The sequence below is a fragment of the Anguilla anguilla genome, chromosome 10 (genome assembly GCF_013347855.1).
Source record: "Anguilla anguilla isolate fAngAng1 chromosome 10, fAngAng1.pri, whole genome shotgun sequence".
NCBI classification, from domain to species: domain Eukaryota; kingdom Metazoa; phylum Chordata; class Actinopteri; order Anguilliformes; family Anguillidae; genus Anguilla; species Anguilla anguilla.
This window is the reverse complement of record NC_049210.1, coordinates 15545530-15567401: the sequence shown is the minus strand read 5'-3', so window position 1 is coordinate 15567401 and position 21872 is coordinate 15545530. Positions and strand designations below refer to the sequence as shown.

General features: G+C 47.6%; 1 protein-coding gene across 5 annotated transcripts in view; it reads left to right on the top strand.

The window, feature by feature from the left end:
- The window catches only part of cux2b (cut-like homeobox 2b), a 128502-nt gene that overhangs the window by 54949 nt on the left and 51681 nt on the right, over nt 1-21872 (top strand). For 4 of the 5 annotated variants that reach the window (XM_035378511.1, XM_035378513.1, XM_035378510.1 and 1 more), the window contains exons 2-3: nt 9168-9278; nt 11169-11216. In XM_035378511.1, coding sequence (XP_035234402.1) covers nt 9168-9278; nt 11169-11216 — 159 coding nt within the window. Of the gene's footprint in view, nt 1-8166; nt 8349-9167; nt 9279-11168; nt 11217-21872 lie in introns of those variants that run through there. The other variant, XM_035378512.1, reaches the window with a different exon arrangement.

Below are 21872 nucleotides of genomic sequence, written 5' to 3'. Positions count from 1 at the left end.
GAACGGCCTTCTCCCTTCCCTCCGAAGACCGCAATATGCTCCGTTCATTTCCTTCCGTCGCTTCTAATCTGCGTTAATGAATCCGAGGGGAAGGCAGGTGTGCTGTTCGGGGAGACGCCATTGACAGATCGGGACCAGGCTGTCCCGCGCGTCTGGCGCTAAGACCCCCCGAATGAAGCCGGGTGTGACGACTAATATCTGACACCCCCCGGTCGCACCTTCGCCGATCCCCGTGACGCTCGCGTGCTCTTTATCCCCCTTGTCAGATTTGCCGCGTCTTCGCCGTTTTGACGGGGACGTTGACAGGCGAGGGATTAATTATTTCGGATGTGTCTCGGGCTTAATACTTCTGTTTCGCTGTGTGCCGAGGTGACACGCTTTGCGGTTACGCTGCACCAACGAGGCTGTCCGTTCCACAGAAGATGCGGCTGGACGCGTTCGGTGCTTACCAAGGGAACGAGATCTTGTGTGTGATGTCATTGAAATGTTGAGCTGAGGATTGTGGGTTAATAGCTCCTCCCACCACTTGGTCATGGCAGGTTTTACTGGCCAGTGTGAGGCCACTGCTCTCAAATAAGATGAATGCTCACCTCCATTAGCAGAATGCTCTACTAAGACTGTTTTCAGTGGAATAAGCAAGAAATGTCATTATAATTAATAAGTTATGTATTATTAATGTTGCATGTTTGGCATGAAAAACACTTGCTCATAGTTCTTTTGCAATCGGATTGAGAATTTAATAAAAGCTTTAGAAAAAACATGAAATAAACTTTGATTCCTTCAGTGAAAAAGTTTTCACAAAGTCATACTTTTTTGTTCAGATGTCTCAGTTGTTAAAAGTTAGCTTTGCTTTTATGCTGTATCCAGATATCCTGTTGTGTTGGGATACCCAAAACGTACAGAGACTCACCTCTGTGTTACGTTTTTGATGTGTGCAAGATCTATTGTTGGGTGCTTTAGGGATTGTTTGCGTTTGTTTTTTGATGTGAAGAGACCTGCCTGTTTCACTTGTATTCCAGGGTGATCTGGTCAGGCCACACACAAGCCATTCGCCTCTTACAGTGTTTTCAGTGAGGAATTATGGGATAGCTGGAGGGTTGGGGAGGTGCATGTTCTGGAGGAGGCATCTGTGTGTTTTTTTTTGTTTTTTTTGTCTCTTGGGGGCAGGTGCGGGGGCTGCCGCAGTGATTCAGGGGGGATGGTAATTGGCTATCGAGAAAACTGCTGGACAAAAATAAGGCTATTGATGGCTGCCAATTACAGTGTGGAGGTATGAGTAGACTTGGGAAGGAAAGGGGTGCTAAGCATCATTTTGTGCACACCCGCACCTGTGTGGGAGGCACCAGGGGGCAGATCCCAGTTGAACTGGGAAGGTAGGAACAGGAGGTGGGATTGGGAGTTTGTTAGAGTAGTTTCAGGGAAGGTACTGTAGGTGTAAATGCATAGGTGAAGCGGTATGTGAGCTTCAAGGTCTGTGTGTGGGTTTTGGAGTGTGGAAATATGTCTTGTGTGAGTTGTCTGTGTTTGCAGGTTTGAATTTCAAAGTAGTATGTGCTTGGTAGGGTGAGGAGGGTAGATAGTGAATGTGTGATGAGCACGTATGTATGGGACCGGGTGAGAGTTTGAGGTGTCTGCATGTGTGTGGGGGCGTACGTTTTTGACAGGTATGAATGTGTCTTGTCTCGGGGTGGGCAGTGTGAATGTGAGGTGTATGTGTGTGATTGTACATGCGTGCGTATGTGAGTGAACGTGAGTGCAGCCCCAGTATGTATGTAGACATGGTGCGATTACTGCAGCTACAGCCGGAGTCATCTTGGATTAGCAGATATTGCCGGGAGATGGGGCTCTGTGGCGGGTTACGGGTGCGCCCCACCGAGCCTGAACTGTCAGAGCTGGTCTGTGGAGCAGAGACTTAACAGGTCAAAACAAGGATGTTGCTTGGTCAGTGGGAATACTGACTGCTCCTCCACTGTGTGTGTGTGTGTGTGTGTGTGTGTGTGTGTATATGTGTGTGTGCCTGTGTCTGTATGTGAGTGTGTTTGTTTGTTTGTGTGTGTGTCTATGTGCATGTGTGTGTGTATGTCAGAGTTTGCCCTTAGTCCATCCGTGAAATGCAAGACAGGAATAGTCCAGTTTCACCTGTCAGGACCCCCCCCCCCCTGGCCTTCCTCTTCGTCTTCCTCGGCCTCCTCCTGGAACTGCCTGAAAGCCTTTCTCCCCCCTGTGTGCCGCTGCTCGGGGGTGCCAGTAATAATGCGCGGGCCAGACCAGACTCCGGTGATTGGGGCCATTGATTGTGGTGATTTGATTTATTGATCGATCCCCTCTCAAATCTGCCTGTCTGAGAAGCGCGGCTAATCTGAAGCCGCTGCCTCACAGAGAGAGGGGGCTGATAAGGCGTGCATGAAAGGAATCTGCGCTTATCTTAACCACACAACAGCCCTCGCGCCGCCGCTCTCTGGCTAGTGTGCGCACGCGTGTGCTTGTGAATGTGCGTGCGCACATGTGTGTTTGTGAATGTGCGTGCGCACGTGTGTGTTTGTGAATGTGCGTGCGCACGTGTGTGTTTGTGAATGTGTATGCGCACGTGTGTGTGTGCGTGTGTGCATGTGTGTGCTTGTGAATGTGTATGCGCACGTGTATGTTTGTGAATGTGCGTGCGCACGTGTGTGTTTGTGCATGTGATGGCGTACGTGTGTGTGTGTGTGTGTGTGTATGTGCGCGCGTGTGTGGGTGCGTGCATGTGAGGGTGTGCGTGTGCATGTGCGTGTGTGTGCGTGCGTGCGTGCGTGCGTGTGCGTGTGCGTGTGTGTGCATGTGTGTGTGTGTGTGCATGTGTTTGCTTGTGCAGTGGGAGGGAATACAGTCACCAGGCAGAACAGAGTGGATCTATAAATTGATGGAATTCAAAGCCTCCAGCATCGATTACCATTATAACAAACAGCAGCGCACAGAATGTCTGATTATTTTTAGACAAAGATTCTGTTCTCTCAGCAGCAATTCTGCTGATGCTGTCACAGTTTCAGACGTCTGCCTTTGATTGCAATTAGATGCGATACAAAAAGAAAAATAATATGCCTATCTGCATTTTTTTTTTCCTTTCTCCTTTTTTAATGGAATGTGTTGTCTGAGGCTGTTGTTTGCAGGAACTGTTTCCGCGTCCGCATTATTTTGGCTGGATTGCTTAGCGCTGTGCGTTTTTCCCTACTGCTGTCTCGGATGGTTATTGCAGTCACTTATCTTGTCCTTTTTTCTAAGCGTTGACATTGGCAAAATCTTACTTCCCTACTGTAGCGTGCCCAGAAATAGCCTTAATTCATTTATAGATCTGTCTGAAAATTTACATTTTGGTTTCTGAAAGAGTTTCTGCGCTGTACTGTAATTACGGGTGATGCACACACTTATTTTTAATCTGTATTTACAAGCTGTCTTTCTTTTTGTGTGAGGGGGGGGGGCTCAGAGGGAGTTGGGTGCCATGAACGCTCAATACAGGAAGTAAGCATGCGACGTGTTAGAGTATAATGTGTGTCACAAGTGATTGAATATCATTCTTCAGATCTGTTATTATTTAAAATGCATTTGTATGTCTGAATGTCCTCAGTGTTAATCTGGCCCGTAATTTATTTTACATTGCCTGCATTGATTATAATTAATTAATTTGTTGGTTCTTCTGAGCGGCCGTTTGTTTAATGCATTAGAATGTGACTGGAGGAAATCATCGCCGTTGCCTTCGTTTGGGATTTCGCTTTCTCTGCTGTTTCCTGGGGTTTATTGTTTTTTTTTTTTTTTACCCCCCCCCCACTTTCCTTAGCTTCACAGAGGATGTCCCCCCCCCCCACACCCGTCTGCTCTCCTCCCTCCCTCCCCCCATCCGTCTGCGGCACGTGTGCATAAATACCTGACCTAATCAATTCTGTGTGACTGGCTGTCTGTCAGCCGGCGGGCCGCTCCTCCGCGGGTGCTGGCCTCAGCACGGCCGGGCCGTCCCACCGGATCGGGCCGCAGTCGGGGCCCCCTCCCCTGCCCAATGACAGCGCCGCGCTCCCCAGGGGAAACTCATCAATTATGCCCGGATGTTTGAGTGGCAGGGACTTAATGACAGGAGCTCAGTATTGACCTGACTGCCACACATTGAACAGTCGGCCAGGCCGCGATTCCCCCCCCCACCCCCACACGGTTTTTTTTATTTTATTCATTGAATATTTGACTGAAAATTCATCTTCTCCTCCATCATTTGAAGATCTGTTCAGTGTTGGGAATTGAGCCTTTTTTAATGTTTCCTGTTCACAGTGTGCTGGGATGAAGTGTGTGTGTGTTCCTGTGGTGTTTTTTGGTGAAGAAAAATATATGTGGAATTCTTGAATTTATAGTCAGTTTCTGCAGTTTTAAAATATCATTTTAGTTTTCATGTATGTCTTTGATCGGTGCAGAGAGCTATCATGTGTGCAGAAGAATATTTTCGATCTTTACGGAAGTTCCTGATGAACTGCCAGTTTTACAATGGGGGGAATCGGAGCATTCTCTAAGTACCTCTAATATCCTTCACATCCTTGTGCACCCTTGTGCACAAAAACTGTCTTAGCAAATTAAAAAAATTAAATAAAACTAAAACTGGAATAATATTGAACAAAAAAAAGTGACCTTTAAAACTTTAAGCACCTCTACACACAAATGCGTGCGGTGGCTTATAAATGGATGCTCGCAGAATTGGGCCAGAAGACAAATTATCTTTCTCTGTGGTACTCTATTTTAGCCTATTTAGATTTTTTGGACTTTAATGTCAAAGTATCCATACACCATAAATAAGGCCAAATGTATCTTTCAGTGCTTGTGTCATCAAGGGATGATTTTAGTCAGGTATTCCTTTAAAAAAAACTACGATTAAATTGATTTTCAGGACAGACCTTGGTATGAAATGTTCAAGGCCTTTGATATTCTGCTTTGGTATGCCTGGACCATAGTGTGAAGCCTTGACTGCTCGGTATATTTGAGGCTGCAGAAACAGCTCTGGAATGTTACTGTAACTGATAGCGGGGTGTTATAGTGATGAATAGGTGGCAGAGTGCTGGGCTTTCATTCTTCTTTGCATCTTGCGACATTCATCTCACAGTTGTCCACCAGGGGTTACGGGTTGGGAGTGCTGCGTCTTCTGCGTCAGTGGGAGAAATTGTTCGGCAGTTTTATTTTAAACGATTCGTTGTGCTAGGAAAAGGCTACATAACCGTTGTACGGAAAGGAGTCGGCTATAATAGGCAGCCGTGAGACCTCGTTTGTCACCGGTGGAGAACTGATCGTCTGTAGTGAGAAGAACGGGCTGGAGCGGGCGGGTGGACCGGACAGGTTTCCGAGTGGACCTGGGAGAGATGTTGTGGGGGTGGGGGAGGGTTCTGGGGGGATTCAGATCATGGACCGGGGAGTAACCTGTGATTTTTGGGTGTACCTACCAATCAGAAACTGGGTGTGCGTAGGACACCCAGGACTCAGCACGCTGCCACCAGTGAGTGTTGGGTTCATCGTTGTGGCTCTGTGAACCCTTGCCAGCTCCTCGTTGTTAGGCGGGGCCTCACACTTTCTCTCTCCTCTCTCTTCCTGCTCAACTCTCAACAAACTGAAAATAAGCAAAACAGAAACTGTTCCGGTTCAGCTCCCTCCAAAAAGGTCCAGAGAAACCCTGGTTTCATTGCCATCAGTTGCCCTCCCAGTCTTGGCTGGAAGAGGAATGAGTAATAGTGGTGTTTGGTTTTCTATGGTGCTGTCAGATAGAGAAATGCAGTCTAGCAACCTGAGCCATTGTTTGCTTCAGAGTCTGTGCCTTGTGAGTCTGTCCTCAGCATGCTTTTATTTAAACATTTCTTTAAATGGAGCAAGCGGCAACCAGACTGGCTACTGTCCGGTTGTTGTGTTTTTTTTCTTTTCTTTTAGTCCTGTTGTCTCATCTAGTCTCATCTGGATGTGTTATAATGTTACTCATGTGAACCCACTGTGCTGACCCTAGTCTTTGAGGGGCCCTAAGCATGTATATATATATATATTATGGGGCCCCCTTGCGGACGTGGGGCTCTAAGCAGACGCTTATGTCACTTATTGATTTGTGCTGGCTGTGTGAACCAGTGACTGATTTGTCACAGTGTTTGTGAAGAACTGTGCCCTAGAAACTGATTTACCACCCCACCACTTTAGCTAAATAGCATACATTCCACCTTAAAGGAATGCATTGAGTTAAGCCATGAGAATGCTGGTAATGTAATTCAGTTATCATGTAAATGAACCATAAATGTGTGTTGTCCCATTTCCTATCGGTAAAATATCAGCCAGTGAAAGTTGCCATTTTAGATTCCATGGGAGCTGAAATTAGCTGATTTTTAATGTTTATTTTTTTTAATCAATTGCAGTCAAATGAGCTCTGGTAGCGTCTCAAGGGAGCCCGTGATTGGATAATGCATTATGGAACCTGAAATTAATAATTATGGAAAATTAGGCTAGGGGGAAATATTTTATGTGAAGGGTTTGAACACACTCAACATTTGACTTTTTTATCATTGCCATATATCATTCAGTAGTGCCAGTTTATTTTTAATATAACACGGGAAACAAAACAAGAGTAGTGGGGTTAGTGCGTGTATTATAAACAGTTAATGGGTGTAATCTAATAGCAGCAAAGAGGACGCTGAAGACATACAGCAACTCTGCTTCATGCAGGCTGGCCCTTCGATCAAAGGCGTGGTCCGCACGTTGGGGTCCTTGAATAGGAGACTGCAGTCATTCCTGTTTGCCACATGCCTTTTCACTAACTTTGACGAGCACATGGTGTGCCATGCATATCATGGATGCATGTAAGTCTTCAGTATGTATGTAAATCAAACATCGTAGGTCTCCAGAGTATGTAAATCAAATTATAATTAAGGCAGTGATTGGGACCTCCGGCATCCAGTATTCATAACTGCAGTGATAATGATAATGATGGCGATAATGATGGTGATGGTGATGGTGATGATGATGATGGTCATACCAGCACTAATTGCTAATCATGACCACAAAGTGGATGGCACTGATGCTTAGTTGCACTGATGCACTCAACTCTCTTGTTCTGGACTGGAAAGAAAACCTGTCCTTACAAAGGTGTGCAATCTCAGGTTTAGAGAATAGGTGCTTAGAAGTTCCACGCACCCATTCTTAGTCGTTGTGCTCCGTGAGGCCACTCCCTTATGTATTCGTTCCATACGTTATTCCTGTATGGCTTTGAATCCATTTGTTCTTGCATGTCTTGTACATCCTCTGTCATCAAATGATGTGCACTCTTTAGAATACCAGTACGGTCGCACGCAGCTGGTGTGCACTCTTTAGAATACCAGTACGGTCGCACGCAGCTGGTGTGCACTGCTATGTTTGTAAGTCGCAAGGTGCTCTCGGGCAAAAGCCGACTGGAAAACTTTGTAAACGGAAGGGCACTTGAGCTCTCAGGAGATCCTCTCCTGCCAGCCGCCACACTGTCCAGCTGAAGGGCTGATTCCCGAGGCTTGGGAGTGACCAGATGGTGGTGTTGAGAGGAATATACTCGGCTGCACATGTGAAGGACAGCTTCTAGTGTACCATCGCCTCCAACTCCACCGCACCCTGCCCCCCTCCCACCAACCACGGTGGAGGACAGAACTCCACTCATATCTGGGATATTGAATTAGACCCATCAATGAGTGAATTCATTCACTGTGGTGGGAGGAGACCAACTGCCTCTCCTTAGGCCTGATATAGAAGTCTTAATTTCATCAAGCGATGATAAAATTAGAAGCTTAAAATACCTTTTAATGAAAAGCAAGTCAAATGTTTTGAATGTCAAATTGAGGTTTTGTCTACAGTATCAGATCATTTGCTAAATTACCTTTAGTAAGACTGTAGATTAATTAAAACACACTCAATTAAATTTCCCCCGCATCGTCCAGTACATAAATACAGGGCAGTAATTGAATCCGGTGTTCCAGTTTTCTTCTGTTTGCCAGGAGTGAAGAGGGAGGACCTTTGGATGGGGACGGAAACCAAAAAGGTGGTTGGGCTGGGGGTGGGGGAGGGGGGTGGAGATGAAGGAATGGCAAAGACACTCAGCGGAGGTGCAGGGAGTCCGGAGCGGTGATGTGGTAGGCGGCTCACAGGAACCGCTTGGTCTGGAAGATATTGGCCGGAGAATCGATGGCATTGGGTTTTTTTCGGACAGCACGTGGTACTGAGAACAGCATGAGCTCACCGCTCAGCCGAACGCTGCCCTCAATGTGCGCTCAGACATGGTTTGGGCTGGGAGATCCGCTCGTTTTGTTTGAAGGGGGCAGCGCATCCAGGATATGAGGGCTGGGACAGAGGTGATGACTCTTCTTAGGGGACTGTCCTGTCACGGCCCCCCCTTCTGCTGCCTCTGTTCTTCATCCTGTGAAGTGGCTGGTTTTTATGCCATTCACTCTCATAATCAGCTGAGATACAGGCTCTTTTAACAGTGATTTAGTGCCTTTGTTCGCCAGGGGACAGTTTGGGAAGAGGATTTTATTGGCATCCTTGTGTCTTTAAAACACTTTTTTTAGGGCAAAATTAAAGAGCCATTCTTTCTCTGTGCTGGAGAGTTTTACGAGTATCAAGTGTACTCTTTAAATCATGTTTTTTGGAAGGAGACCCAAGGCTTCTTGGAGTCTTGTCTGGGCTAGGCCAAAAACTTGTAATGTTCCTGTTCTCTGTGATTTGTTAACATTTATTTAACTGATTTTTTTTCTTAACTTTTTTTTATTGTTAACAGTGTTGTTATACTGCTCCATTGGTTTGTATTTCTCTCTCTCTGTCTTTCGGCTCTCTCTCTTTCTCTCTCTCTCCCGCTCTCTCTCACTCTCTCTCTCTCTCTCACTCTCTCTCCCCCCTCCCCTTCTCCCATGAGAGTTCCATTGCTGTAGCTGGCATATTGATTATTTTAGACACTGATTATCTAAAAGGCCTTTTGCTACTTTAGACATTGAATTTATTTTTGTTTAATTATTTATGGGCCCCGGGTTGCAGTAAGTATTGCCTCTCTCGGATCTTGAAGGATTAGATGGTTAATATTCAGCAGTATATTTTTATTTATGTACACGCTGGACTGTGCGTTTGGCTGTCGGCGGAACTGTTAAGCCCCATCTCCTCTTTTTGTCTCCCCGCAGAAAGAGCTGAACTCGGTGGCGTCGGAGCTGGCTGGACGACAGGAAGAGAGCGAAGTTTCCCACAAGCACCTGCTGGAGCTCAGCCGCGAGTTCAAGAGAAATGTCCCCGAGGTAACCGTCGCCGCTCACGGTTCCGATTGCGACACCCTCCGCCCTCCCCCCTCCGCCCTCCCCCCTCCCCCAACCCCCCGTGTCCCGCGCCCGAAGTGGCACCCGCCCCGCCCCTCCGCCGCTGACGGACAGATCGGGGCTGGGTTCCCGCGAGCGCTGGAGCCGCTGACACGCGCGGCGGGAGCTCACCTTTGTGTTAGCGTTCATTTGTTCAGCGCGTAATCCGCTTTGCTGCGCGTCGTCTGTGGGAGTGCGTGCCTGCGCCAGCTCCCGCTCGCATTGCCGCAGCGGCGGCCTTGACGCCGCCGTGATGGAATGGGGGGGGGGGGTCTGGGGGAGGAGGGTGGCCTCCAGCAGGTGTGTGGGGAGGGCCTTGGCCCCTGAAGGAGGGCCTGCTCCCCCTGGCTGGATCATGCGCCGTAGGCCCTGCCTGAGTCCAGGCCTCAGGCCCCGCTCTCTCCTGGCGGGCCCTGGAACAGTCTTAAGGAGCGTGAGCGGTAATCCTGCGGGTGCGATGCAGGTACACAGGGCAGGATCAGGCTGCCACTGCAGGACTTCCAATCCACTCACCTGGAGATGCCTGGGAGGGGAGAGACAGGATTGATGAAGGATGCCGAGTCTGGAGCCAGCTAATGCATGCTGGAAATCACTGCTTTCAGACACACAATCTCACATGTACACACTCATACACACTCACACACACACACACACGCACACACGTGCACACATAAGCACACACACACACACACGCATACACATACAACACACACACGCACACACATGCGCGCACACACATACGCATGCATGCAGTCTTTTTCCCTCCTCTTTCTCCCCTTTAATCCAGACGGGAGACACTGATTCCTCTGCTCTCAGGGAATGTATGGTAAGACGGAATTTGAAAAACACAAATCGCACGGCTCTAAGGAAACAGGATTTGCCATTTCTGTTGGGCCTGTAAAAAGAGCTTTCATTTACATTTTATTCCCCAATTCTCCTGTCATCTTCTGGAAAGAGGACCACCAAGAAGAAAATGTATTTAAATTCAGGACACTTCTCTGAGCTTACTGTAAGCATGTATTGATGGTGTGATGCTGCTGCTTTTTACACATAGACTTTACAGATATATCTACTTTATTTAATCTTTAATGAGAAATTAAGTTTTTTGTCAGACTAGGGTTACGGGGGGATACAAGCTTAATTGTTAATGTATGAGAGCACAAGTCTGTGTGAAATGGCCTGTGTGTGTGAGCTATGTGTTTATAGTAGGGAGTGAGACTCTGCATCTGTGTGTGCATGTGAGCCTGTCTGTCTGAGTGTCTGATGGGGGAGTGGAGCCAGTTTTCAATGATGGGGCTGTGGAGAGGGGCCAGGGACGTGTGCCAGGGGGTTGGCTCTGGTCAAGGCCATAATCAGACCTGCCAAGGCCCTCTCTGGAGAAATGAAGGCCAGTCTAAGCAGGGTGATAAAAATGGCATCCGTTTTGCTGGCTGCATTCCACCATTTCGCATGTTTTTAATATCTATTTTCCGTCCCAGTAGCATACAGTGTCCAGTGTTAAGCAATATGGTGTCGTCTGCGGATTGAAAAGAGGTGGCGGCTGACTGCACTCAATTTGGGGGTTGCGCACACTGGCCTCTATCCCCCTGAATTAATGGAGAATGTTGCCACGATGGGATTGGTGAACCATTGTTTGTTGTTGGCAATTTTTTGTTGGCAGAGTAAAACTAAATGGAAAATAAAAAAATAAAAAAAAAGCTCTGTATTTGTGAGTGAGGTGAAATTTCACCTTGCTATGTCTCTTTCCCACTGACATGGACGCCAGTGGAACCCCTACTCTTGCTACTGATGAATGTGCTCAGTGCTTTTCTCTCTGGTTGTCTCTGTCTGTAGGAGGTTCGGGAGATGGTGGCCCCTGTCCTCAAGAGTTTCCAAGCCCAGGTGAGTTTCACTTGGTTTACTTTGCAAACACTTTTATATTCATCCTCTGTAGTCTTGCACTTTTAATGCCTTTCCAGGATGGCTCACACTGGTTTAAATTGTGGGCTTGATGTCTGTGCTCAAAGACTGTGAAGTCAGTCGGAGGACACAAGAAACGGTTTCTCCAAACGGCTTAAAACAGGACTGGAGCGTTCAATACCGGGAAGGCTTCTCTTTTTCAGTCAGGAATAAAACTGAGCCTGTGCACTTGTGTGTGGCATTGGAATTGGCTCAGCTAAGGGGAAATGGATGAGAATTGGAAGGAATTGTATGGGGGGGGGAGAATAGATTGACCCAAAACCTGACCCCGTGCCAGAGCTTCAGTGTGTAGTCCAGCCATGGACAACTGTAACAGGCTTTTATATCAGTCCGCCCACCCCCTTTCCCCGCCCCACCCACGAAGCGTCTGATGCTTTCAACAAGATTTTATTTTCCTCAAAGGTGAGTGGCATCTCTCTGCAGTTCGGTTATCAGATATCTCGCTGTTTACATTATCCAGCTTGACGGACGGAACATTTCCTCATTTCCTGTCCTGATGGTACGTTTTCAGTGCCTTCGCTGATGGCCAGTCCATTCGAAAAGAGTCACCCGATACCCAGCAAGACTCTGCTTTGCCCATTAAATGAAGGTCATAAATCACGTTTGTGAGCAGGGTTACGGGCCGCAGAGCCCAGGCGTATTGAAATGATGTGGCCGATGTGCTGCTCCCTCCCTTGCCCTTCCGCCGACCGGAGCTCCAGACTGGGCCTGAATCACAAGCGAAGCCTGTTCTGTGCCTGCGCCGCGTTTATTTACGGTAGTCCGTTATCTGACCAACAAAAGCAGACATTTTTGTTCTGTTATTCTGTCTTCTGTCATCCTCTGTAGAGGATCAATGGTTTTTATCTAGATCAATGTGATTGTTGCATTAGTGGTGTTATATTAGTCAGAGCCTATGCAGCAGCAGGCAGGGGTATGAGCAGCGCAGCTACTCTCCTAATGCTGTTAACTCGTTTTAACGAAAATTGAACAGTTTGACTTCCCTGTCATTATAGTACCGTAGATGTTTAAAAAACAGCAAAGGAAAATGAGTGCATGGTCTGATTCTGACCTTCGTGTTCTTTCATTTCAAATTTGTGGCACAAAGGGAAAGAAGGAGAAATTTTGGTCATCCTGTTAGTTGTCAATCAAACCTGAGAACGCACCCCCCCCCCGCCCCCCCCCCCGCAGGTATCCCAGCAGCCCTGGTTTTGCCCGGGTGCACCCCCCCCCCCGCCCCCCCGCAGGTATCCCAGCAGCCCTGGTTTTGCCCGGGTGCACCCCCCCCCCGCCCCCCCGCAGGTATCCCAGCAGCCCTGGTTTTGCCCGGGTGCACCCCCCCCCCCGCCCCCCCGCAGGTATCCCAGCAGCCCTGGTTTTGCCCGGGTGCACCCCCCCCCCGCCCCCCCGCAGGTATCCCAGCAGCCCTGGTTTTGCCCGGGTGCACCCCCCCCCCGCCCCCCCGCAGGTATCCCAGCAGCCCTGGTTTTGCCCGGGTGCAAAGTGCAGTTTCTTAAGCCCTCAGCATGGCAAACAAAAAAAAAGCGAGTGAAAGAATAGGAATTTAATTAATGTCTGATGATTTCTTGGAGGCTTTGTTCCCTAAATGAATAGGCAGCATGCAATTAATGAGCGTTTTTTCCTTCTTTTCTTCTTTTCTCCTTTTTCCTCCTCCCTGCCTGCAGTGGCATTGTAGAGGACAGAGCAGTTTCTCACCCCCCCCCCCCACCACCCCACCCCTCATGACTTCGGTTTTTAATGTCAAACAGCTCGCAGAAGCTGATGAACTTTACTCACCAGGAGCCCCTGATCCCTGAGCTTACCCCGTCCCAGGTCCTGCCGCTTCGCAGGGGGAACCGCAGACGCGCGGCGAATACAGGAAGTAGCGAGGCCTCTGAAAGTGCTGGTTGCAGAGCGCAGCGCACTGTTGGCAGAAGTTTTGACCAAAGTCACCCCCCCCCCCGCCCCCCGCAGTGATGTACTTCAAGCGGACTCCTCAGGGTTTTCCAGCCCTCAAAGTGCGCCACTGTTGCGATTCGTTATTTGAAAGAGAAATCTCGCGCTTTGAAGTCTTCCTCAGGATACGACAGGTTCCGTTTCTTTTCTGTTTTATTTCGACGTACCCCTCCCATCTTCCCCGTCCCTCGCCCACTCCTGCCTGCTAATTATCGCTAACCAGGCGACTGATTAGAACGAGCCAACGACCTAGATTCGGAAGAGGCTTGGAACTGCTCGGGCACACGCAAGGGTTAACCTTCGAGCTGGTGGCTGTCATTGGTTTGCTCTTCTCTCTTTTCTCTTCCCTTCTTCTCGTCTTTTTTTTCCCCTTCCTTCCTTCCTTCCTTCCCTCTTCCCTGGAAGTTTGTTAATGAGGTCCCGTCAGACCTGGGGAGAGGTGTTAATTTGGCCTGTGAAGTGGAGAGGAGATTAAGGACAGTGAGCGGCAGAAGAGTTTACGGCTTAAAATACATCGCTGTCCCTATTAATCCGCCGTCCCTGGGTGAGGAGCGTTTTTTGGTTTTATAATGAAGAGAGCTCCGTAATGAAGGTAATTTTAATCAAATCTGCTGCGGAGGCCGTTCTGATGGCACGTGTCTCCGCGGTCAGACCCGCACCGTCGCGGGGACCGCAGGGCGGCGGTAGACGAGTCCGCGATCGGGTCGCGCTAACGGATCGCCGTACGCGAGCCCCTAACCGCGCGCCTGTGGCACCGACCTCAAAGAAGCTGGCTTTGAAAACTTTTTTTAAAAAATGGCGATGATGGTCCTTCTGCCGGCCGGCTCGCTGACTTAGCAGTTTGTGGGAGCCGTTGGGGCAGCGATAGCTGAGGCGCGAAATAAACTTCTGTTCCGAGGCTGCAGAAGCGCTCGTGACACAGCAGCCCGAGAGGTTCCAGCGCTGCGGCACGGCGTGTGCTGCTGGACGCCCCGCTCCCCATCATTCTCTGACAGGGCCCCTCTCTGTGCTTTTTTCTCTCTTTTTTTTAAATCTGTAAGGCGAGATGTTGTCTGCGTGCTATTTGTTTTGTCAGGCCCAAATTAACCAGTCATCTGTTTCTTCTTTTGGTGTCTGTTGGCACTGCCGAAAAAGAAAACATCAGCCCAGGCCCCTAATTACCGAAACTTGCTTTACAAAGATAATCCGAGAAGTAATTTAGCGTGCACAATGAGAGTCATCGTGCCGCGCAGATGGAGATTCTGATAAATAGTTTGTAACGTGTAATTAGCGGCTCTGCCGGTTACATACCATTAACCCCTGGAGCTCAGAAATTATTTCCTCATTATTAACTGAAAAGGTAGGATTGAGCTGACTAGACAGCAAAACAACAAATGGCTGCTATTAATTACCTCCCCCCCCCCCCCCCCCCAACACCCCACCACACAACCAGTGGACGCACATTCCATTTTTTGCATAAACACACGGTGGAAGATTTAGTATTGTTTTACATTGTGGTGGTACCACATCGGGATTGTGTGTATTTCATTGATAACCCAGAGGGAAGACTATCTGTACTTGTTTGCGGTGTGGTTTCTCAGGGTGAGCGAACACTTCTACAGTGAGCTAGGTTTTTCTATACACTGTATTGTTAGTGAAGATATGTCAGACTCTGGAAAAGTCTATTCTGTAAGGTGTTCTTAAGCTTAAACCCTATTGGTGAAGGCAGGTGCTTATGAATATTCATCATCAGTAAGACCATTAATGATTTGGCTCTGGTTCTAATGGCTTTGAATGCATGCTCTCAAATTTTCATTGGGTATTGGACACTCCGTATGCAGGGACCAGAACTCTTTAGCAGGGACAGGAAGGGAAGCACAGGGTGGGCTGATACTACTAATGATTAAATGACCTCATGGTTCATATGAGCAGGTGTTTGAAAAGGAAAGACACAATTGCATACTCTCCTGACAAAGCAAAAGTAACCAAACACAGTTCTTTATGAAGTTTTGGTTATCAAACAATACAATATGAAAGCAGGGGATGAAAATTAATTTTGAGAGTACACAATCATGTCTTTCCTTTTTCAATCACCTGCTCATTTGAACCGTGGATCCTTTGAATCATTTGAACTCATTACAAAGCAAAAGCAACCAAACACGGTTCTTCACACAGTCCTTGTTCTCAAACAAGACATACAATACAATATGAAAGTAGGGGTCAAACATTCATTTTGAGAGTGCGTCTGTCTCATATTTCAGCTCAGGGTCGTCGCAACCTGGCTCAACGGCTGTTGCTTTTGTCGGTTTGGTTTTGTATTTTGTTCCTTTATACAGTATTTTGGCACGTGGTGATCTAAGAGTAAGTCTAGTGTACAGGTGTTGCAGGTGTTATTCTACTTATCAGTGCAGGATTGTGTCTCTCTTCCCTTTCCACTGTTCTAGTTAGTTAGTTATGTTTATTGACTTCCAAAGAAAATATTCAATATAAAATACAAAGAATAAAAACATTGGGTCCAAAGAATATTCTGTATACAAATAAATATTACTCATTTACATGTTCATGTTCCAGGATTTGCAAACATTTACGCAGCATACACAAAACTTTCTTGTCCACATTTCTTTCCATTCTTTCTTTCTTGTCTTTGACGGTCTTGTCTGCGTGTTATTGGGTGGCGCACCGGGGCCCCGTTGTAAACTTTTGAGAACGGCGCGGCGAGCGTCGCCCTGACCCCCCGCGCTCGGCAGCGAGCGTCGCCGGCAGGCAGGGACGCGCCGCTTTTTGATCATTCGCATAGAGGAGACCGGTCCTTCCTCCTTTTGATTAATTCCAGGAGGAAATTATAATTCATCTTGAATTTATAAATATGTTATGAACGGTGGAATAAATCAAAGAGTAACAGATGATAATTAATTATGGCGGTGTTAAAAAGAAAGAGAGTCACCGTGTTATGACGCAGGGCCCTTCAGTGTTATTATGAGAAACTCTATAATTACCTATCAGCGCGAGATGCCGCTCTCGGCACTGCGGGCCTGAATAGCGCCGCGGCTCCCGCTGTCGTAAACCCCTTTCCCCGGCTCCTCCTCATAAAAACTCAATTGCACTTTCATAGGTGGGTGCCCAGGCGCGGTGTCACCTCACTGCTGCAACCTGCTTCAGCGATGGGCGCCCATAAACCGCTCTATAAAAATAAATTAATTCATTAATTCATTAAAATCTGCTCTCTCCTGGCGCTTAATTCCGGATTGTGGAAGGAGTATGCTGGTGTATACGTGGTGGTAGAGCAGGTATTTGCCGTGGCAGTGTAGGTTTGGCGGGGCAGAGTCTCGGGCCGTGGCTGGAGGAGGGCTTACCCCCATGCTGGTGGTTGGGGGAGGTTTTAATGGTTTTTCTCCACCGTTGAGGCAGTGGGATGTGGATTTATTGGCCGTGGACACCGGTATATGCATTTGGGAGCACTATCGGTGTGAGACGGATGGGGGAGCTACTTGGTGGAATGTGTCCGCCGAGGTTCTCACCCTGCCGCGGACAGGATGGTAGGAATGAGGCCCGGGGAGAATTTCGGCAGCCCGCTCTCCTGGCAGCACCGGAGACCCCTCTACAGCGTGTCCGCTGCTCTCCTGCAGCTGCTCACAGTGTGTCGACAGCGGCCTCTGTCTCACAAAGCCCGTCGCGCCACCCGGGCGTGTACCTCACCAAATCCAGGCACAATCCCTGCCAGCCCCCCTGTGTGACACATCCCTCTCCCTCACTCCCCGCCTTTCTCACCTCTCTGAGTTCGCCTTGGGCCCTGGGCCGGAGCAGCTCCCTCCCCTGGGTTGTTAGCGCGGTGGATGTGCGATGCGTCGATGCCGGAGGGGTCGGCCCGGCGTGCGGAGCGGTGAGGGTGTGCGCGGGGCGAGTCGTCGTGAGGCCAGTGTCGGCGCGCTGCGGGCGGACCGTCCGCCGCTGGTCCTACCCGCCCCACCCCGAGCCTCGTGGGGGCCGGGGGCCATGATGGTTATTGGGGGGAGGAGGGGGGGGTGGTGGATGGTTATTGGGGGGAGGGGGGGGCAGTGGTGGATGGTTATTGGGGGGAGGGGGGGGGGTGGTGGATGGTTATTGGGGGGAGGGGGGAGGGGGTGGTGGATGGTTAGGGGACAGCCCCTGCCACGCAATGCTAATGCTGACTTTCCGCCTCATTGCATACCGCGTCAAGCCCAGGAACACCAGCCCATTAAATATGCAAAGCACATTCAAGCCCCGAGCCCGTGGTGCTGATAAAAATAGGATCCAGAGCAGGGGAGGTGCGGGACTCTCGCACTGGCGCTATTTTAGCCAATCTTTCCCCTTCGCAACTGAGAGCAGCTAACGTGCGATCCTGATTCTGTCCAGGTCTCTCTCTTACACAGACACACACACACACACTCACACACACGCCCCGTTTCCACAAACCGACAGGTCTTGTTCCCCTGATGGGTTGGACTTGACAGGCCCGAGCTCCGGCAGGAAGCTCTGCCTGCCGCAATTTGTTGGGTTGAATTTTTTTTGCCCCTTTGGTCCATCGGCCTGAGAGACAGGGAGGCAGAGCAGGTCTCGTAATTCATGTTGCTCATACTGTAACTGCTCATCTGTTGAGTTCAGTTGGATTGCAGTTATTATCTGAGGCAGGTCTTGATCCGGCCTGCCTGATATTAGCCAGTACTGTTTGGTCTAAAATGTCTGAAACAGGAGTCGGTGAATAACTGGCCCAGTGCACTCTATGTAGCATCAGTTTATTTTTATTTTTCTGAACACTGATCAGTAGTTTTACACATGCAGTGTCTGAATTCCAGGTAAGGAGAACAGCTTAGCTTAGGAAAAGCTAAGACGTAAGACTTACCATAGTGCCATCCATTTTAACAACTTATACTGGTCTGTTTGTTATAAAAATGTATCTCTCTTCCTCTTAGTCTCTCTGGGCTGGCAGTATTCTGTACTGTCTGATTGTTTGCTTTCTTGTCCCAACTGTGATGCATTGTCTGCAGGTCTCTGCAGGAAATATTCATCATTTTGTGCATATATAAGTGTGGGATATGCAAACCAGGTATGGGAGAGGGGGGGGCAGAAGTGGTGGGGGGAGCGGTTATAAATAGATCCCTGCATCTCCAGCCACATGGAATTGATGTGTTTCAGCACATTTTGTTCTCTGGAGCCGGGTTTCATTTTTGCAGTCCTGACAGCCATGAACCCCGGCACCAGAAGCCGTCATGCTTGGCTGCCGCTGCTCTGCAAATGTTGGCGGTGTTGGCGGCCAGCACCCCGGCGAGCATCTGCTTCGCCCTACTGGTGTTTGGCCACCCGTCCGTGGGCCTTCTGACTTCATCCTGCTGCTGCCCAGCCTTGGCCCTCCACCATACCCTTCAGCCTTCCTGGGGATGTTAGGGCAAGACCGGTGGCTCCCGACCCTGTTCCTGGAGATCCACCATCCTGTAGGTTTCCACTCCGAACCCTAACAAAGCGCTCCTCACTCAACAGCTAGCGATTTCATTGAGCTGCTAATTAGAAGAATCAGGTGTGCCAGGTGTGGCTGCAATGAAAATCCACATGATGGTAAATCTCCTGGAACAGGGTTGGGAACCATTGGGCTAGACTAATGCTGGCAGTTGGTTTTTTTTTTAGCTTTTTGCACTGAAAGTGTGAGTGAAGGAGTTTTAGTGCAGGTACCCATTGACACATGTAATGGACACTGAACAGGGCTCCTTTGACTTCCACGAGACAACAGCACCACCAATGCTCGTGCTGTTCAGTTACCATAAAAATATGAGATTGGAAACCACATAAGAGCAAAGTGTGATGGAGAGGAAAGTTAATCGGGAGGGTGGTACCAGCTCCTGGAAAAGTAGGGCAAAGCTCTTGAGTGTGTGCAAGAGGCTGTGGTGCTTCACCGCAAGCATCTGAGGGTTTGCGTCTGTTACTGCTCACACTGTGGGTGTGGGGAGGCCTGCAGACACGCATCTCCTCTCAGCTTTCACACCAAGCACTTGATCCAGGGAAAAATAAATAGTTAGGAATTGCATCAATGGGCAAACCTGGCGGAAAAACCACAACGAAAGCAACACAGATACATCAAGGCTGGGCCTCTGTTTGTTTATATTGCAGGGAGACAAATGACAAATACAACAGCCCTGCCAAATAAAAATCGAGGAACGTTGGTGATGAGTAGGTTGCGTTGTGACTGCCGGTGTGAGGAAGCGATCCGTCAGCGGGGGAATGGATGGAGAGAGGAGCCGCGCGCGCGCACACAGAGGTCTCGAGTCCTGGCTCTCTCACAGCTGCTGGCAAGTGCACGCTCAAATTAGCCAGTAAAAACGTGTGAAATCGGTGGCAGCGCGCCGGCGAGGGATACGCCAGGAGAAATGAACATCAAGCGTCCTTGCAACCAAGAAAATCAAAACAAGGTTTGGCAATGTAATAAATGAACAAAACGTAGTAGTAACAACAACAACAACAACAATTATTATTATTATAATAACTGATAAATAAGTACACCTATAGGTTAAATTACTCAACGCGATTTTCTCAGCACAAGAGACCAGTTTCCCTAAATCAGAAAAGGGGACAATACAATCGGCTAGTGACCCGTGCGTGGTGTACCAGGACTTGTCAGTTAAAAGGATGCAGCAAAATACATCAGATATGAGTCGCCTGTACCGGGATTTCTAGTGCAATAGTTCATTTCACGTGATACCTGCCTGTGAAGTTTTATTTCAATGGAATCTAAACGTACTAATTAAATATCATAACTTTCTGAAGCAGGCTTTCTCTAAAGGTACCTGAAATTTTAATTTGGACTTCAAAAGAGCCTAGACTTTAAAGCAAATCTATTGTTTTTCATTTAGACTCGCAATTTTCTCCTCTCTCACAAAACACCGCTGTATGTAGTTATGATTGATCTGGTAATTAAAATATGCAGAAGGGGAAAATATTAACTGCTTCTTTTTTCGGTTTCTTTTTGTTTTAGAAAATAGCCGACATTTTTTTCTGCGGATAATTAAATTTCATACATTGATGTTCTTTACACAGCGTTCATTGGCCTCATTATTTTTCCATTTTCATCTTTCTGGCGAAAGATCGATAGATTGATAAAATGATGGAGCTAATCTTAAATAATGCAAGAAGAGAAAAGTTACACTTACTCTGCTGCAAGCTCAGGGTTTGAACTTTTATTTTCCTTTTTTAAATTACATTTAATTTCTCTCATGAAGGTGAACTTGACAGTGTCATACATCACAGTCCTTGTAATGCGGTGGCACAATCGTATAGTATGCTGGTTGGCTGTGGCATAATTACGGGCTTCAAAGGGTTATTATTTCCTTTTCTTTGCCCTTCCAAATAAAATAGAGAATGTCACACGTTGCAGACTTATGCTTGTCATGATGAATACCCCCAAAATATAAAGAAGTAGTAATCCAAAGGTGGGGAGAAAAAAGCGTGAAGTAGGCCAATTAGTACCTAGGGAACATTTTGTTAGGAGAGATAGCAGCGCAAAATGTCAGACGCGCCAACATTTGGACCGATTGTTTATAATGTGACCTGACAGTTTGGGGCTTCTCAATATCGGATTATCCGCAATACTAATTAACATGCGCGTATATTATAGAAACTGCGCGCCAGAACTCTTTGAAAGAGTTTGTGCTCTTCACAGCTCCGTATTGAGTTAGGGTATGGCAGTTACGAAACTGCATGGGAGAGATTGGAACTGTGGTTTATTTATTGTATTTCATAGAAAAGGAAAAGTCGTGCTGTCAATTCAAAAATTGTGTTCCATTAGCTGTCCGTGCTATGTGGACAAGATTCGTGTATATAACGTATAAAGCAAAAAACTTCCTTAGCTTCCTCTTTTGTTACAGTAACAGTATGGGGAAACCGTGTCCTCTCGGAGCATAGAAACATGGATACAATTAAAGCACAGACCGTGTGTCCCTTCCGATTTCCTCGGTGGTGGTGAGCGTCGTCCCTTTAATTGGGTCCCAAAGGATTAGCGAGAGCGTTCCCGCTCTTAACCGTGAACATTATGGCCTAAAGAAGTGTCGATAGGATGACACAGAACTGACAGTCGAAGGGAGGATTTGTGATATTGGGGTTCTTGCCGCGATTTTAAAAAACAAAAGAGGGATTAGCAGGCAGGGTTCTCCTTATTTTGCAGTCAAGATTTTTTCTCCATGTGTTTATGCATTTATTAATTTATTAATTGATATATTGTTAATGTTAAAAGGCTCAGACCAAGCCGGGTGTCAATTCTGTATGTTCAGTTCATGCATTGGAATTGGGAATGGAATAAAAATAAGCAAGATTCAATTTGATTTGAAATTTTACATATACAGTAGTAGACAGCAACCTCAATAAATTCCAGTAAGGCCCACCCACTTCCAAAAACATCTGCCTCTTAACACTAATGTTAATACCATTTAAAATGTTGCTTTAGGTGGCAGGTGTAAAATGTTGTGAAAGCTTAGTCCATTTTCAGTTGTTTCATCAATCTAATGCACTCTGGTATTCAAATATTTAACAAAATGGAAATGGTATTATAGCCTACATACAAACTTATCTTTAAATATCAACGCACTGCTTTGCTTCTGAAAATGTATTACTATAATGGCATGTTTTGAAAATGAAATGTTCTTGTAACAATATTGTATAGTT